The sequence below is a fragment of the Amblyomma maculatum genome, chromosome 3 (assembly GCF_055883805.1).
Source record: "Amblyomma maculatum isolate TAMU_Amacu chromosome 3, ASM5588380v1, whole genome shotgun sequence".
NCBI classification, from domain to species: Eukaryota; Metazoa; Arthropoda; class Arachnida; order Ixodida; family Ixodidae; genus Amblyomma; species Amblyomma maculatum.
In genome coordinates, this window is record NC_139346.1 from 162,186,408 (window position 1) to 162,205,947 (window position 19,540).

At 43.2% G+C, this 19,540-nt stretch overlaps 1 protein-coding gene across 3 annotated transcripts in view; it reads right to left on the reverse strand.

Moving 5' to 3' along the window:
* Window positions 1–989: 989 nt before the first annotated feature.
* LOC146196686 (chromosome-associated kinesin KIF4-like) overlaps window positions 990–19,540 on the reverse strand; it is a 39,019-nt gene continuing 20,468 nt past the window's right edge. For 2 of the 3 annotated variants that reach the window (XM_084598460.1, XM_084598461.1), the window contains exons 15-27: window positions 19,070–19,357; window positions 17,615–17,752; window positions 14,523–14,634; window positions 13,843–13,922; window positions 13,035–13,205; window positions 12,388–12,477; window positions 12,227–12,304; window positions 10,354–10,434; window positions 9,416–9,541; window positions 8,677–8,730; window positions 7,609–7,740; window positions 5,265–5,296; window positions 990–2,223 (exon numbers count right to left, since the gene is read on the reverse strand). In XM_084598460.1, the coding sequence (XP_084454586.1) occupies window positions 2,145–2,223; window positions 5,265–5,296; window positions 7,609–7,740; window positions 8,677–8,730; window positions 9,416–9,541; window positions 10,354–10,434; window positions 12,227–12,304; window positions 12,388–12,477; window positions 13,035–13,205; window positions 13,843–13,922; window positions 14,523–14,634; window positions 17,615–17,752; window positions 19,070–19,357 (1,461 nt within the window). In that variant the 3' untranslated portion in view covers window positions 990–2,144. The remainder of the gene's footprint in view (window positions 2,224–5,264; window positions 5,297–7,608; window positions 7,741–8,676; window positions 8,731–9,415; window positions 9,542–10,353; window positions 10,435–12,226; window positions 12,305–12,387; window positions 12,478–13,034; window positions 13,206–13,842; window positions 13,923–14,522; window positions 14,635–17,614; window positions 17,753–19,069; window positions 19,358–19,540) is intronic. The other variant, XM_084598462.1, reaches the window with a different exon arrangement.

Genomic DNA, 19,540 nt, shown 5'->3' on the forward strand with positions numbered 1-19,540 from the left:
CCGCTTTCCCCCTTTTCATAGTTTCCATTGCTTTCTTAACCTCGTCCTTCGTCACTGGTGGAACATCTGACTGTTTTTCTCTACCGCCAATCTCATTACGGTCCCGACTACTTTGGATACTGTAGAGATCAGTATAGAACTCCTCGGCTATTTTGACTATCTTGTCCATATTCGTGATGACATTGCCCGCTTTGTCCCTTAGCAAATACATCTGGTTTTCGCCTATGCCAAATTTCTTCACCGCTTTAAGGAACGCAACAGACTAGTAAAAAAGAAATCCACCAACGAATTAGCGGTGAGGGGGAGGGCTGAAGAGTTCAGGATCTCGCTACAAAATAGATATTCAGCTCTAACCGAGGATGCCGACATTACCCTAGAAGCAATGAACAAAAATTTCAGAGATATCATTACTTGTGCGCTGTAGAAGTAGGCGGTAGGATAGTTAGACAGGATACCGGTAAGCTGGCTAAGGAGACGAAGTATTTGATTAAGAAACGCCAGAGTAGAAAGCTTCCAATCCAACAGACCCGATAAAATTGGCCGAGATATCAAAGCTAATCAATAAGCGCAAAGTGGCCGATATAAGGAAGTATAACATGGAGAAAATTGAGCATGCTGTAAAGAATGAGGGAAGCCTTTCATGCCTTGTGTGGGCTATATTAGACTACTGTCACAGCCATCTTTTGGCTCCTGAAACCGAAACAGCACGAGAAAAATGCAATTGCAAATTCAGCAGTAATATGGGAACACTGACGATCCATGTGCACCAGTGTCTTAAACATCACTGCAAGAAATATGCAACCTGAAATTCGATATCTTAAACAGCTAAATTTTGTCAAGATGCTGGGTGAACAGAGTACCTGTTATTGTCATATAAATGGCAATCTACCCTTTAATGGAGGAGACAGCATCACATCCATCACAACCTCCACAAGGCCACAGATGTGGATATGAGAGGCAACCATGTTCAAAGAATCAGACTCAATAAGCAATATTGCTAGCTTTTATTGAGCAAAAATAAAATGATGCTTCATAATGAAAGATGAGCAGTCTTATGGCTCACACTACCTTGGCTGTGTTAAACACACTGTCAAAACTTAGTCGCCTTACCTATGACATGCTAATGGGACAGTGATCACATTGTCAAGTGTTAACTTATGAACATGTAAGCAAGCAAACGTTATTGACAACCTCCAATTCATTTTCAACACTGAATTGGGCAGCTATCGTTAAACACCCTAATAAGAATTTGTTCAATGACTAATTTCAGCTTGGCAAGGGTTAGGCTTGTAAAATAACCGTATGCGATCATTTTTCTTCAGTAGCAAAGCAAATATTCTTAAAATATTGATAGCACTGTGTTTATGACAAGGGTGAAATTTGCAGCTCGCAAAATATACAATGCTTTGAAAGTTGCCTTTTCTAACATGCCATTGGCATGCTTTTGTTTTCTCTCTTCACATTCACACATTACAATGTTATATAACTTATTACATTTCATAGCACAGCTAACATGAATGAGTGAAAAAGTATTAAGAAATGCAGCTTCCATACATGCTTTAAATTTAAAGCGTTAATGAGTGAAGGCAACTTTGTGGTTTAGGAACAGGAGTATAGCTGGTGCTTTCCTGGCTTCTAGAAGCTTTTTTATTTTAGTTTTGCCCCAGTACATAGCTTCATTCTAAAAATAAGCAGGTAACTCTTATGGCCTGAACACTAGCAATATGAATGAATGAAGCCCACAATGTTATATTAGTGGTACACAACGTCACGTTAGCTAAAAACACCAATTTGCTTGCACTGAAATGTACATGAATATCCCGTGTGCTATATTATGAGCAAATGTAAGAGACCCCTCTCTCCAAATTCGAACTGTGCCACACTGCATGGGGCACCATCTGACGAAGCACTACTGGTGTAATGTGCACGTATCAATGCCAAGAGTGCATTGGTAGGTGGCGTCACCTAACAGCGTAACTTTTGCTCAAAATAGAGCACAACTTGTTGTGCAGTCAAGTCGGCACTTGCACCAAAAATAAAATTCAATATGTTGCAAGTTGTATGCGTCATTACACATAGGCTAAAAATGCCAATACAGGCTTACAATAAGATAAAAACATTATGTACACAGCTCTTGAAGTTGGTCAATGCTTGCCCAAGAGGGACCGATTTTTGTTATGTGGTCTCAAGCGGGCTGTTGTCTGCAGTGATTGACTCTGAATCCTGAAAAAGAAGAAAGGGAGGAGGAGTCAACTAAGGGTGTTCAACCAACCAAACTCAAAGCCCACTGCATACAGTCATAAACGTCTACCCAATTTACCGCTCAACCCTTTCGAGCATCGCTCACACCGCTCTTGTAAAAAAAAAATCAAAGATAAGTCTAGGGAGGTTTAAAAAAGGTAATTTTTTTTCATAAGAACCATCTTTGTTACATAAGAAGCATCTTTGTCTGGGGGTGGAGGCAGGTTCAAGCATCTTGGAGCAGCTCAGGGAGCAATATTAATGCCATTTTGGAGCAGCTTTGAAGCAGTAAAACGAGTTTTGGACATTATAATTATATATTGGAGCCACGTTTCTAAAATCAAATTTTCTTGATAATTGCAGTTTTGCATTCCTGGCGTACGGAATCCTCCATTTGATTACTTTTTATGCAATAGTCGATGCTTTTCCGACTATGCATTCATTTCTGACAAAAGACAAACGGCCGGAACATGCAAAGGTGTTTTAAATAACACAGGCTGAGCAACAATTAACTCGCAACAATTAACTCGCAACACAGACTAGCAGCAAATGGAATGCCTGCTTATGTGCTTCATAACTGAACACTAGTTTAACCTAAAGCTTTTTTTTGGGGGGGGGGGGGATCAAGTCTACCACTTCGATGCACTCGAGCAGCGTCCCAAAGTTTGAAGTTCACATCAATGGGCACGACCTTTCCACTCTTTGTCTTGTGTGCATCCTCGATCATTACCTGCGCTGATAAATTCCCAAGCACTTGTTAGTGCCTTCAGAGAGGATAGATTGCTTGGAAGGTAGCCCTTTCTTCCTCCAGGTTTTTTACTTCACTGCCTCCTGCCAGTAGCTCATAATTTTGATAGAGTTTGGAGATTTAGTTTTAGCATCTTGGTGACAGACCCTGCACGGCTTTCCAACGCCCTTGAGCACGTTTCTAGTGATTAGAACCTTCGACCACCCCATACACTTCATGCATGCTTTTGCCTTACATAGGCCTGACAGGCTTGTCATTGACAAAGAGGTTCAAAAGTGAAGTACCTTGCTTGTTTTTGCAATAAGAACAATTCGTGTAGTTTTTGCACCCAGAAGTTTCTAACGGTGGTTTTCGCTATCTTCTTCATTTACCACTCTCACTTCTCTCTACTGGAAATTTAAAAGGCTCGGAGGAGGATCTACGGGAGGAGGTGCTATGTCACATGCGCAGTGCATTTTTTCACTAACAATTCCTTCAAATCGCTTGTGGCTCATATTAAATTTACTAGCGAACAAATATTTATTGTGCTCCACGCTTCTCTAGCTTTTGAAAACATTATTTGTATGAAGCACAGTGCAAGATGTGTTATACCTTTCGTTCCCTTGTTGAGCTAGTTTTTAAAGTAAAACGCCAAGGCAGCTCGTTCAGAGTAGTTTTGGATAAATATTGAGTTTTGGAGCACGGTGGAGCAGGGGAAGCAATATGAAGCAGCACTTCCCTTCCTGCTTTGTGTTCACAGGTCTTTGACACGGGTCAGCACAACATAACACCTTTATTCATTCGATTCTACTTCCTCAGCACTAAGTTGCTATATCGAACTCTAGCAGTTATAACACTATGCAGTTGCTGAGTCAATGACGAACCACAAATAACACTATATTGAAATAGTTACTTTGGCCATCCTTGACTAGAAAACACAAACGGTTAGGCATAAGGTAATCTCTCTCCAAAAGCAAATGTCCGAGCTTTGGAGATTTGTTGTTCATGGTAAACAAGCTACGCCAACATGCTTTAGCACCAGATTTGGTACGCACTGCTACCCTAACCCCAAAGGGAATAACAATGGAGGTGTCTATTGATTCAGCTCAGCACGGAAAGGACACTGCTGAAACACTGAAAAGGGAGATAACCTGCAGATAAGGCACATTTCTTGCTGTGGTTCCCTGCACAGCACGATGCATTTGCATGTCAGGACTTTCTAACTAACCCAGCGAGTAAAGTACTCTGAAGACAAAGCACATTGCCAGGAACCATTGCCTGGCTTCAACAGTGTGAAATCTTTGCCTATACATTGTGATGTCGCAAGTTGCAACACAAACTGCTTCATTAGACAAACAAAAATTAGACGAAAGGTTAACCCTGCTCAACCAAAGTAACCAAAGTGAAAGTATCGGCATGCTTCACTTATTCATCCCTGTGCGGTAGCCTCTCAGCGAGCTATGTGCGCCAAATGGTCGGATTCGGCCTGTCACCATTGCGACCTCCGAGACGCATACAGTTCACGAGGCTTCTCGTGTGGATCATCCACGACGACAGCTGCCGTTCAATTGTCGAGAGCTGTTGCGATCCGTTGGCACCGGCTAAGAGGCCTCACTTTTTAAATACTAAATCACCTATTTCATCCCCTTTATGAATTCAAAAAGCAGCAGCAATTTCAGTTCTAAACACTCCCCGGAACTATCTAATAAATCCTTATTTCCCAATTTAAATTCTTAAAGTTTCCTGCATACGAAAATCTTCCCAATGGAACATTACTGTTTTTCAATAGGACACCAGCTTGAGAAGAGGAGAGATTCTTTGTAGCAATTTAATTATTGGTGACCTCGTTCCTTTTCCTTCATTCACTATTTAACGGGGTCCTGCAACATAATTTGGGTGCACTGTTTTGCTTGTTTGTTGTAATTATTGAGTTATGGTGATGCTATTACCACAGGTAGTAACCCGTATATTTCGGTACCTAATGTCTTAATTTGCGCGAGAACGAAAATCATGGTATTGATGGTGACAGCATACAGCGGTGGTTCTCTGCAGCACATACGACTTCAACTGCAGAGCGTTTGACGAGTGGATAAATAGCAAATGCACTGCAAATTGTGTCCATTAGGAAGTATATGTTATGCCGCATCGTTGCATTTTATATTAAGTCAATGAATCCAACATGTTTGCTTTACACAAAGGCACTCTGCAAGCGACACAAGAAGGCACCGACAGAGGTGCTGGTTACTACTTTGCATCAAAGACTTTCATGACCTATACATGTGGACAGCTACCTCACCTCGCTAGCCGCTCCTTGCTATTGCAGGATGCCTGCAGATGGAGAGAAAGGACCAGTCAAGGAGCGGACTTACGAGAAAAGCATAATAGTTGAAGGTGCACGGTGACAAAGTGTCTCCTAACCCTGCCTGCTACCGGTCTCTGTTCCTCATATTTCTGCGAGGCGCCCACGCGATCTTAGCCACAGGGGAGAGGTCGTCAACTTCAGCAAAAACGTGTTACTGAGACCAGGAAACCACCAGAAGCCATCTTCCGTGACACTGTAGTGACGTGCTCATGTAGACTGTTTCGATCAGTGTCGCAACATGTCAATAGGAGAATAAAATGAGAAAGCGAAAGATTGAAAAAACTGAGCTGAGGGTTATTGCCTTTTGCTTGTAGTATTTTGAAAAGTCATTCCTTAATCACTCCCGCTCAAGTGCACAGATTCCTGCAATTCTTATTGATTCGGTATCTGCGTGACAAAGAATTCATCTAAAACATAGCGGACAAGCATGCACCCCTTTAAGGTTGGAGGCCCCACATAAAATACAATTTATATTTGACTGATGCCTTAAAGATTTTTATCTAATGGCACGTTTTATTTACCTTATCATTTATGCAAGTGTAAATAAAGGTGCAATTACTGTTCAGAAAATAATTGTAAAAAAGGTGTTCCAACATGATAGTCACATCAGTCGTGTTATAGGTAACCTTTGGAATGCCGAAGCAAAAGAAGTTCTTGTTTTAAGCATTGGTATATGCGTATAACTGAACAAAGTGAAAAATGAATTAACTGGATCGATTATAGCTGTTGCAACAATACTCTACTGTCAAAAATATCAGGTCAAAGTTTATTTACACTAATTAAGTACACGATACCTCATGTGAAGCATAGGCACTCAAAAGTTTAATTCAAAATATATCCACTCAGAAAAAAATCTCTCTTCACTTAACAAAACGTTGAGCAAGGAGGGTTCAAACTATATGCCGTTCACCCAACTCGCTTACGCTGATTGTGGTGGTTGCTTTTCCGGACGGACAGACACTGCAGCAAACTCAATCCAAAACTAGCGATCAGAGTTTGGTTTGCCACTCGGGCCTCGAGTGATGGCGCATTATTATAGTCTTATCTCCATTTACCTCTGGCTGCTAGCATTGCGACTGCATCGTTGCCTGTATATTGCTCTGAACTGCACATATGCCGTTCTTACGCAGATATACACAGTTTAAGTTGCCGTTTACGCAAGTATGTACACAGTATATACCGCACGTTTTTACAGTTTTATAGAGCATTTAGGGTGAGCTTGCTAAATCTTGAGCACCCTCGTTTGGTAGTCTTAATTTGAAATAAGTATGAATGCACAAAATGCACAAGTACATTAACTCCCGCAGAACAAAAGTAAGGGCGTTTTCATATAATGTACATGCGGGAAAGAATCACACCTTTAGCAACAAGAGTAGAGGCTCCAGTTAAAATGCGAGTGCATCAATTGTGCGAGGTTCCCAACTGTAAGACGGAGACTGGATCGTGCGGTCCCCTGAAAGTCGTATAATCGAGGTTCTACTCTCATTACTCAAGTGATACCAAGCACTTTATACCCATCAGCTATTGGCGATACTAGCATTCTTGGTTAATGATTAACAATATACATATTACACTGAGGTGGTTTGACAGATAACATTTCTTAGCTTGCTGCTGTGTAGCTTACTGCTGCCGCTAACAAATATTATTTTGTCCAATTACCTAGAACAGGTCCTCTTGCAGTAGCCATACTTAGAGACTTCTTTCATTCCTAGAAAATGTATTCATCTTGCGTAATTGTTAAACAAACTGCATAGCTTGAACTAGCACACATTCTTATAGTCTATAATGAAGAAGTTTACCTCTTAGAAATATCAGTTGTGCAATCTGTGGGCGACAGCAAAATACTGCGCAAATGAAAATGAATGCTATACATTTTTCTCGGATTAGAGGACGACCCCAGACAACTGCTTTAGTTGAAATTGAAAACCTGCTTGGAAAACATCTGCTGTTCCAAATACGCATCTTTCAGGAACCAAACTGCACGTTGAAATTCTGTCTGAACAGACTCGTAAAGGAAGGAAAAGTGTGCGACGATGTGCACAACCTTCGTCTCTTCTTCTTCTAGGCACACTTGCAAAACATTACGCATTAAGGACTGTACTGGCACCCCCTGAAGACACGGATTGTGACTTAATGAAGCACCTGGGGAAATTGGTCAATAAGTTCAAGCCCCCACAGCCAAGCAATGCCAGTGAGAGAAGTTTTGTCCTAACAGCACAGCATCTCTATGATAGTCAACCATAAATGTGACCCGAGACTCTGAGGGAAGGCCACTTGCCGAGTGCTGAGACACGCAGCAGTCTCCCTTGCAGGAGCACAGGGAGGTACAGTTCTTCTGCTTCCTGGAACATCCGCAACGTCCAGAGCGGCACGCACCACGGCACTTGCAGGCCGATGCCGACGTGGATCGCTGCGCAACCACCATCCATCATTTTCATTTTTTTTGCTCTACAGCTACACAATTAGTTCTAACAGTGCACGATTTTGTGAAAGCAATTACCAGGGGAAGCAAATCGATGCAATTTTTATGAACTTTTCAAAAGCTTTCGATAAGGTCTCGCACAAAAAACTCCTTCACAAATTGGGCAAGATACTGAAAACTTTGCGGCTGATGAACTGGCTTGAAAATATTTGGACCAACAGCCTCGCAACTGGTCCAATAGGAGCAATTATACACAGGCAAGCTACCCCAAATTTTTCAAATAGAATGCTTATTTACTTTGTTTTGCATTAGTAAACTGTCTCTATTAAAATATTTTGTCTGACAGGCAATAAAATTCACCAGCAAGCTGAACCTACCTGGCGAATTCGATTTCGAAACCTAATGCGGTAAAGTTCCCATATTATCATGCATAATAACACATGCTATTATGCACGTAATTTAAGCACAGTGCCCATGATAAAAACTGCCTCAATAGCGCAAGCCTTTCCTGCTTGAAAAAGAGAACCAGAATTTTTCATATAAAGCACGAGTCAAGCTCCAGCAACTGCTCATTAAATAAAATTTGAGTTTCTTAGCGAGAAAACTGGACTGAAAAACGTCCCACCACATGATCCCTGGTCGTCATCACCAGCTGCGGACAATTTACGCCCACTACAGGAAAAAAAATCTTTTTCCGTCCCTCCAATTAACCACGACCTGCCACCTTACCCCAACTCTGTATGTTACCTCACAAACTTCTAATCACATCCACCCACCTATACAAGGCTAAGCTGACTAGATCATCGTTTGGAAGAAAATGGCGGCACTGCCTAGCCATAAGGATCAGCACACAAGAAAACTGCCTGAAGTGCTGCAAGCCAACCCCAGTTTGTCCTGTATGACCCACTCAAGTGAAAAACCCACCTTCATGGTTTTGCTGGGGTTCTCATCCTCCTGGGACTTCCTTTTGCGGGTGCCCTGTAGGAATAGCAGACCAAAATTAGAAACCACACACTCTTTCCAGCCTATTAAGTTATATTAGCTTCTGCACACACCCAAAACAAAGCAAGGAACGAACGCGCTCAAACTGCTACTTGGCAGGCTCACTTGGGAAAAAGAAAAAAAAAATGTTGATTACTGCTTTCCAGCACCAAAACATGACATGCTACTATCTCCCTATAGAAACAGTGGCCTCTGAGCATCTTTACTGTACTCTACAGCGGTAAACTACATGTGAAAAGAGCACAGCAAACAAGACAAGTGAAAATGCAAAGAGGTGAAACTGGATAGCCTTGTTGACATAAAAAAAGTAACCAAATAGAAAAGTAGTAATGCATGAAAGAAAACAGTATAAAAATACTTAGTTTCATATAAACCACAGCTGCACGAATATTGTAAGTGCAAAACTGTGCCGAGAAGACATTGCAACTACAGAAAGGAAGGAAGAAGGAAAACGTTAAATTTGTGCATGAAAGCAGCGCTAGACCACGCTGAAAAAAGGCTATTCAGAGAAAAAGAAAAAAGAAAGGTTTTCTCTGACACACTGACATAGCCCTGGAGCATGCCATAGCAACTGTCATGTGGGCATGCGCCTATGGCATCAGAGTGCTCAAAAATACCATTACATGCTAGCTCGTTTTAAAATTGTAGGCTTAAAACTCACCACAACCTTGGTGCCCTCGCTAGGGAGGCACCAATCTGGGTCCTTCTCAGGGGCATCATCGAAGTCACTCTCTATGCTAGTCTCCAGATCATCAAAGGTGAGCAAGGGTACGTTTCCAGTCTTTGTCTGTAAAAGCACACAATCACAAGTGATGACATCCCGGACACAGTAGCTGCCTTGTGACACAAATGAACAGTACTAGAATACAGTACTGTATCTAACAGGAACATTTGTGGGAAGTCATCCCAACGGAAGTAGTCACAATGGTGTGTAAAGTTACATGTCCCCACAGCATCACAAACACGATACAAGTTTTGACTGCTGAGCCCTTCTCTGTTACTACGGTCATTCATTTTGTTCACTCACTTTTCACCATTAACTTTTATGTATCCTTTCAGTCACGTAACTTGATTTAATATACTCTTCCGATACTTGGTAAAGCACACACACAGACATGCGTGCTCAACCATACAGGCGTGCTAAAAAGAGGAAGAAGCGTTACTGACACTGCAGCACACGTGGAGCTCTTTACTTCATCTTCCCTTCCCTCTCACTGTCTCCACTGTTCTACCTACATCCCCATTGACATCTCCTGCCCCTCTGCATCTTCCCTGACTGTTACCCTACCCTCCCCAACCTTTGCACTCCTTAACAAGTGCAAGTGGAGTCTGCACTCTTGAGCAGAGTAGGGTCAGGGCACGGTAAGTTTTATATGTATGTGCCAACTCTGAGGACGCCCTGAGTCATGAAAAGAAAAAGCGGCCAGATATCACTGCCACATTTCTGCTGAAATCCTTGATGGGGTGCTTCATGGCACCTTAGCAGCTAAGTATGATGTTGAAAATTTTTCAGCTATTTAGGTCCACCACCAAAACTGTGCGGATTAGTTACGCTGAGTTATGCCGCTCCATGAATAAATACCACGCCATGCTTCTCACCTTGAGTGGTGGCCTCTTTGGCTTCTTGGCAGACAGGTCTTGGAAAAACACCTTGCGGCCAGTTTTAAATCTTTCAAGCTCCTGGAAACATAGAGAACGGTCGAAGGTATATTTTTGTGTGGCTGAATATCGACTGCAGCAAGTTTTATGTGCAACATATGTGAACGAGCATTTTACATTAACCATATCGGGCCATAAGACGAATGTCTATGACAGCACAGGCTTGAACATTAACGGTTCTTGTACTGGTCTCACTTACAAAAGAATCCTACAAAATTGTCGACTGCATTGTTCATCCCTGCGCTACACAAAGATGGAGGACATTGCAGAAGGAGAACAGCATAAAAAGATGGCTTCCTCTTACAGTTGACGATAGCTTAAAAAACTACCAAATATATATTTAAGCTGTACAGTGTTTGAATTTAGGGCAGCCTTTTATAATTCACATGACTTTGATGGAATTTTAATGTCAGTTCAAACAAAGCAAGAGATGGAATTCAGGAAATTTGAAATAACGAGTTTCCACTATGTCCAAACTTGAATAATTTAGCAAACAGGCAAAAAATTGTATAAACTAGTTTGATATAGCCGAAATGAATGTACAAAATTCTGCCAAAAGCTGAAGCAGAAGCGCTTTGCAGTTAAGGAAAGGAAGGCAACAAAAAAAGAGCTTTTCCAAGGTTTCAGCTCCGCTCTTAAACTGCTCGCGATGATTGCGACGGCCGCATTAATCTGAGTGCCAAATGTCAGTCAAGTTCGCTTTCCAGCATCAGGGAGTCTCACGAAAAACTCGGCTGCCAAAACAAAAGTTATTACTCTTGTCATCACCTCCAAGGCAGTCAAAACGTTCACAAGATGGCTACAACTGACCACACAACTGATTCCAGGAGCCCGATCGACGAATACAGAATGAACAAATGCGTGCCAACTGCTTGGCTACAAACTGTTTATGCTGCTGTAAGAAACCGAAGCTGGAGTTTGCTCAGTGAGACGCCAACGCTCGGTTTCTGACGAAGCAGAGAGAAGCGGCATTACCTAAGCATAGCCGCAGCCACCCAGCGCACAGCTGACCACGGAGGATGTGCAGCCCACCCATGCAGCAGCGCATGCCAGGCGCCGCCGCATGTGCACACGGAGCAGGAGAAAGAAGAGGAAGAGTCAAGTAGAGGCACGTGCAAAGCCGGCGCTTTCTGCCCCAGGGGCTTCTGATTTTCGCATTTTTCGGTTCTTCGGCTGGCAGAGAGGCCGGTTGGAAATGTGTCTTATCAGTGCTTACGAAAGCGAGAAATTATGATAAGCTGATCAGCTGTCGTCACTGTGGACTGCTTCAGGTCCTAAAAAACGAGCTGCGAACATTATTTTTTGGAGAGCACTTGTTGACAAGCTCTGAGACAAAAAAAAATCATAAAAGCGGAGTTTTCTCATAGAAAATCATTGATATGCGTGTATACAGCGACGGGTGCTCCGGGCGTTCGTTGGGGAGCTTCCCTTCCCTTTGTGACCACTCACTTGGAAGAAGCCCACTCAACTATCTGACGACAGGCGTTTAAGGCAGAATATCTTAACTCCGGAGACTACTGTATTAATTTTATTGTAAGCCACATCACATATATAAAACAAGTTGCATAGGTTTGTAAACAAATATTGAGAACTGTTTGGCAAAGCCAATAATTTGTAATTATCTCTTAAATGTACTGAGGTTGGACTGCCTATGTACTAATATTAGAGAGCTTTCAAAGTAGAGAGTAAGCATGATCCTTTGGGGAAAGAAGATTATTTGGGGAAAAGAAAGTAACAGTATAATGAAGAACACACATGCATTTCCAGAATAGCTAAGAGTTCACAAGCTGACTAAAAAAGACAGGACCCATACCATCTCCAGAGCCTCCACTTCTTCAGTTTTCTTCTTGAGCTCGTCGTGGACGTACTGGAGCTTTGATATCTCCTGAACCTGAAGCAGTTGCAGGCAAGAAAAAAAAAATTCTGAGTCTACGCCCCGTGTGCAAAGAGATGCAAAAAAGAAAACAAAAGTACCTGGCTCTCCAGTCTTTCCACCAGTGAGGCATCCATGTCTGGATTTGACTGGAGGGTGGAGTTGGCCGTGTGCTTGAGCAAGAACAGCTTCTGCATTGGACATGCGCAAAAGGCATTAGAAGGAGTCTTTTTTTTGTCCTGTCATGCAATGTGTAATGTAACGGTGAAATGTCCGCAGGAACTAACAGTTTAAAAAATATCTTTCCCAACCGTAAATCGAACAGTTATCCCTCCGATCCTCAGCCGAGCGTGCAAACCACGAGGTCACGCTGGGCACGTGAGAAACCAATCGCAATTCTCCTTGTCTAGAGTGAGGATGATAATAGCGACGACGACTATGCAGTTATTAGTGAATAATGGCGACAATACTGGTGATGATGATGGTGCATTTAGCTGATAATGATGATAGTAGTGATAGTAATGACATAGGGATGACAATGACGACGCAGTTAATGAAAACAGTCCTGTAAGGTGCCTTTCACCCCCTCTGCTCTCAAGTAAACTTAAGCGCAGCCCTATAATCTATTTTGTAATTGTAGAGGAAACTATACTCTTGTGAAGGTAAACGTCTCGCACAATGCATCAAAATAAACAGAGTTTAAGGCGAGAATTGCCCTAGCTATAAGAATGAGTATTGCAATGCCAACCTCCTCCTGGTGTTCTTTCCTCAGCTCAAGAAGCTGCAGCTCGAAGCCCTTCTTGAGCTCGTCGACCTCGGCCTCGAGCTTCTCGATGTCGGCCCGGCTTTCGGCCAGTGCCTGCTCTGCCTCGGCCAGCTTGTTGAGAGCCACATAGGTCTCCATGTCCTTGTCCACAAGCTGCACACAAAGTAAGAAGTGTTGCCAACGTTCCCATGCAACTTTTAACAGATAATAAGCTCAGAATAAATGTGCTTGCAATGAGCCAGGAGAATGTGCACACAGGGACCTGCAATTTCTCTCTAGACAACAACTAGTACAAGTAATGTCACTGAGACCAGCAAAAATATTTACTATATCAGGGTCTTTACTATATCAGTTGTTGGTGATGATATGGTCCTGAAGAAGAGAGAAAGAAATTTTAAGTATGTCTTCATCTTTAGCATGCCCACAAGAACACAGTGAATGTTGAACCAGCCTTCCATTGTATTCTGTTCACTCGTAGCCTCTTTACAACACTCAAGGGGAAAATAAACATAAAAATAACAGAAAAAGAAACAAGAAACAGAACAAAAATAAGCAAAGAAAGTGCCACTGAGAACGAGCAAACAGATTCCTCTTCAAACATTACCATAGTACAGGAACACTGTATTATGTCGCTCAGTAGCTAGCAAGTTATCTGATCTAAGTAACCAGAATGAAGCAGTGCTTGCAAGACAGGCTTACAGACGAAATAAAGGATAAAAATGGGAAGCCTGTGAAAAAACCAAAGGAGGACAATCCACCCGGAAATGAGCTAAAAAAAAAAAAAACTCACCATCTGGAAAACCTGCGTTGTGATTGCCTTGCATTCTACGAGATCGCTCACATTGGTGACCAAGGACTTGATGCGTTTCTCTGTAAAGAAGCAGGAGGTGCAATCATCACACAGACATAAGTTTATGAGAGGTTGCCTGAGAGCAACAGCAGCTTGCCCTTGAAGTTTGTATACAAGGCAGTGCAACACAAGAAAATTGGGTATCAATATCTTTGTTACACAAGCATGTTAGCTGCAGTTAAGCATGACCCTGTTTTGCCAGATTCAGCCGTGAGGAAGGTTGCTTGCGTAAAAGGGATTAACCATGAGCCCAGAGAAGGTGATCGCCAAAGTGGCTCGCTAGTTCCACTAAGAAAGCAGTCGCCAAATTAAAACAATGTGCTGACTAGTTACGCATTCTAACAAACAGCAGAAGTTCATAATATCTAAAAATTAAACTGCCATTCCACAAACCAGCATACCAGTAACCTAGGTGACCTAGGCAACCTACAAAATACGAACTAGAATTCATTGACATTCAAAATTCCCTTCATTTAGAAACAAAATTGGGACAGAGAGGTTATTGCCTTTTGTCTGCCATTGCAGTTAGATTTTGTAAATGCTAGACTGGCTGCAATAATTTCAAATGTAAGACAAATACAGTTTTGAGAATCAAGCCAACCGAGCTGCATTTCACTCACCAGGCTCAACGTCCAGTATCTTGCGCTGGAGCTCGGCAATGCGGTCGTTTTGTTCCCGCTGCATATCTTTGAGTTCTTTCAGACGAGACTGCACGTCAGCACGGTTTTCTTTCTGCAGCGTTAGTTTTAGAAGACAGCCACATCACAAACACACAGTGATATGCCTAGGCTGCCAATTATTTCCTAAAGAGGCAATAGTTTACAATGGACTATGTACCATGCCTGGCTGCGTAATCGAACTACTATTTGATGAAGTAAATAACTACTATAGGTATAAGTATTCACGACTAATTACTAATTTTTATTCATGTGATCTATGGCTGGCGGTCATGTGATGTGAATGAATGAATGAACTGTTAGTTGAATGTTACTGAATTATAACCAAAGAACGCTTAATGAAATAACTAGCCTATATATATGCTACAGAGACAGCACAGTGGGGCACTCTGAAAATTTCAGCCACCTGGGGTTCTTCAAACTTGCACAGACATCACAGTACACAAGTGCCTTGCTTTAAGGGATTTTCAGACCGAATGTCAGTCTAAAAGTCTGATTTCAGATTTCTTCATTTTTGCGGTCCTGAAAAGTTCCCGCAACTAGCTGCAAATTTTGGTTTAAAAATACCACCTATTGTATGTCACAACGTCCCAAAGTAGCGAATCTGAACACTTGGCCTTTAAATTGAAGTCAAATTGCGCTGACCTTTGATCGGCCCCACTTCAAGAAACATGTGCTCTACCAGCATCAGTTTGGTCTCGTTCGAAAGACCGGGATTCGAGCTATTCCCATATATCGGTTGGCGTCCGTGAGTAAACACTCGAGTGCGAACAAAAGGAAAAAACTGAGAGAAAAAAAGCACTGCTATTCGGATCCAAAAGTATATGACCAAACTGACTTTTGTTTGGCTTCCGGCATCAACTGCTTGCAACCTTGTGCCATTTAGAAAAGGTCGCGCAATTAGGCCTAGCTAGAGCACTGTAGCCTAGCCAGTTTAACGCCATTCCATCATCAAAACCACGTCGTAACACGTGGAAAATTTAGATTCGAACGTCATACTGGCCTAAAAAGCAAAGAAAGGTAGAGATAAGAGGCGAGAAGCACGATCCATTTCCTCCGGGCGATTCCTCCCGCGTACGGGCAGCGCTTACAGATAGAACTAACGATACCTAAGCAGAGTTCATGAATGGCCGCAACACATCAAGCGCTCGTTAGGAAAAGTTAATGCCGATTCAGTACCAGCTGTGACCAGCTGAAATTAATTGAAACCAGTCGGAACGAACTACAGAGAAAGCTCGTTAATTCGAACCTCCGTAATTCGAATTTTTGGATAATTCAAACTACACTACCTGGTCCGGCCAAGCTCCATAGAGATCTGTGTACAAAAAAGCCCGCTAATTCGAACACGAGTTGGTTCCGCAATGAATCATTCGAACTACGCGCTGCCGCATATGTGCGGCTTGGCGCACAGCACGTGGCCAAAGAAAATAACCCTCAGCGAAAGAGCGGTGCAGTTAGAGGCTGCGTTCGTCCAAACCGGAGACAGAAGATGAAACCAGATAGAACCATGGAAGAGTGGGCAAAGCCTAATTGGTGCCATGACCGGCGTGTTGGCGCCGGAGGGTAAGGGTTGATGGCTGCAGTTGCTTGCTCTTTCTTCCATGCAGCCTCCGAAACTCTCAAATACTCGTTAATTCGAGCTCTCTTAATTTGGAAATAAGAATTAGCACAGTCAGCGCGGTCCCAGCAAATGCCCATGAAAGGCTACGACTTCGGATGGATGTTACGAGTTATGCTGAATTTTTTTTTTAGTAGTCCATCCTTCCATCCATCGGCCGTTAAAGAGAGCACGCTGTTGGCCGCGATCATGACGCCAGCTTTCAGCATCCACCGCTTTAAAAGGCGTTTGCTGCTATTGTACATGGCAGTAGACGGCGTCCGCCCTGATCATGTATGGCATGATAAAGCGACCATACTGAAAATGAGACTTGCACAGCCGGACAAGCGCTGGCACTCTATCAAGTTTGCTTCCCCCCCTTGCTATAAACAAAAAAAAGCCAGCGTCAAAAGGTAAACACATCACTATATTATCGCTGCGCAGCTCTTGGCACACTGCCAAGAAATACGTTGTGGACTGTGACAGCACGAAACAGAAGGACGCACTAACGGCTGACGCCTTTTTTTGTTTTTCAAGTTCTTGGGTAAAAATCGTGGGTGGGTGGGTTCATTATGCGAGTGGGTTCTTTACATGAGTAAATACCGTAAATTTACCGTAGTGCAGATGGTTCTTATCAGTTTTTTCAAGGCCATTCGAAAATTCAAACATCTGATAAGTCAAACGTTTTCCCCGGTCACGTGAAGTTCGAATTAGCGAGTTTTTACTGTATTTGGGCAAGTGCAAAGTTTTTACTTTGACTGGCGAAATATGAGGCTTGCTGGGATTAAGCGTACAATGTGACGAACAGCTTTTGTAGCATTTGACATTGTAATCCATAACCTGCAATTTTAAACATGGTTGATATCAAGAAGAGCATGGCTCGACTATTTTTCAGAACAAATCTCGAAATCGGCCATTCTTTTCCAGTTCTCAAGGGGCCCCTGAGAACGTAGGACCTGGTTCATTTGACCCCTTTGAACCTTGGATAATCCAGCCCTGGCTGCTGGCATCGCACACTGGCCTCAACTGAAGTACTGAAATATCCAGTGCAACTACTCGACGATGACAACACTAAGGTTACAGTGAATATGCGGTGTAGAGAAATTAAAGGATTTCTCGTGGGACGCCAGTCCTTGAACTCTTGAACCCATCTACACGCAATGCTGTGGTGTTTCTGAGTTCGTCTGCAAACAGAGTCACTCAAGCGTCCCGCTGCGTGCCTGGCGCATAAAACAACAAAATATTTGTTTTTGGCTCTGCAACCAGTACTCCGACAGTGTTTTGAGAGCAAAATAGCAAAGTGTCATTGTAATCCATAGGTTTCTGACGGCGCTGCAATTGCACTCTTTTGAAATTAGCCCGAAATGGGCAATGTTTTTCTAGGTGACTATACCGAGGTGTGTACAAAGTTGTGCAGCATGCAAACACAGTGGCCCACCTCGCCCGAGTTCTTGAGCAGTTTCTCGAGGCTATGGATCTCCACAGCAATGCTCTTGCGCTGGTCAATGAGCGAGGCCACGTGGTGCTCCAGCTTCTTGCTTTCAGACACTACAAGCAGCTCATCCTGCAGCCACTTCTGTGAAAGAAGAAAGGTGAAGGGGCATTCACATAATGTGACAAGATATGCAATCTCAGCTGGTCAAGAGGTGGTAAAATTACCATATTTACTCGCATAATGCTCGCACCCCCCACACTGGATGTCAAAAATTGGAATTTTTCCAAAATCACCACTGCGAGAGTCGTCTGCTAGTAGTAGCAAGCGCTATCTTTGGAGTGCTACTGAAACTAGCTGGCCTAGTTGTGTGTACACGCTACCAGGTGGCGATAGCATGCTCGAGTATGTCATCATCATGGGTTATGCTCGTTGAGTCGTTTATATTCCGCTTCGCCATTTTGACAGGTGTCTCTATATCTTGTCACTATTCCTTCGTTCCGTCCGCGTTCGTCTACCAAGTTCTTGGTGCCGCATCGCGATGGGGCAGTTTTTAAGCTTAAAACTATCGAGTATGTGCTAGAGCATGGTAACCATGAGCAAGAGCTTTAACGTCGAGTTCTGCAGAGTATGTTACTGGAGACGGCGATTGCAGTGTCGACACGGACTTTGATCACGACTCTGATCAAGAGTAGAGCTGCATGGTCTGCTTTTAACATTATACCCTGAAATTTGGGGAGTGATGGTGAGCTGCATGCGGCAAATGAAGTGCTCTAGCAATTTGTGCTTTTGGCGACTGTACTTCTATAACAAAGGTAAGTTCTGCTTGAAAGCAATATTTTGATTATATATTTACAATAGCTGGCCTAAGAATCCAAATTCACAACTATTTATATTTGCTTTTAGTGCTCCAAAACATTTGCTCTAAATTTTTCCTCGCATAATTATCGCACCCCAGACTTGACATCAATTTTCCGCGAAAACAATGTGCGAGTACTATGGGAGTAAATAGTACGGTATAGTATTTAACTGAGGGGGTAGGGGGTGACCACAACCATTAGTAAGAGGTAGTAGATTGTATGATCTAGCCAACCAGTAACAATATGGTCTAGCTACGCAAAGTCATTTCATGTGCGCACCAACTACGAGATTTCGAAAAAAAAGCAAGGGCAGAGAGAAGTGCCTGGCTAAGTCAGAAAGGAAGAATTGCTTAGGAAGAAAATTAATGGCGCATGAGTTGCACTCGCTGCTTTTGCACTTCTCAAAACGTATCCTTTAAAGCATTGAAAACATCGTCATGTGCAGTGGCTTAAGTCATGTGACATTGAGAAGTCAATGGTCACGTGATCTTGTGATGCAGCAAAGCCATTTCATGCGGACAACAATGAGACCTCAAAGAAAGGAGAGGCGGAGAAGATGCTGCAACAAGAGAAGCTATGAAGGACTGAGAAGAAGCTTTGCCTTGATGCGGGGACCCTCGAGGCCATAAGCGTGGGCATTTTTCTCCAGGCGTCGGCGGCTAGCAGCCTCTAGACGGTGCTTGGCCGTGAGCGCTTCCTCCATGCGTCGCTGCAGCACGTTGATGCGCATGGCGCTCTGCCGCTCCAGCCGGGCCATCTGCGCCTTCTGCTGCTGCTCCCGGTTTCGGAGGGCGCGCACCTCCTGCACGTGCTGCGACTGCTGCCGGCGGTGGCGCTCCGCTTCCTCCTTGAGCCGCCTCATCAGCTGCACCCGAGTCTGCTTCATGGTCTGCACATATAACGGAAACAAAAGAGGCCCTGAAACCGCCCCTTTGTGAACTCTACTGATTACAAGTTTCCTGGTTTCTTAATCACAGCAGTATAGATGGCCTCTTATAAATAGGGTTCAGATTTGCGCCTTAAGCAGAGTGCTGCCAGGCTGCCAGTTGCGACTTGCGAGACGTTGTTACAC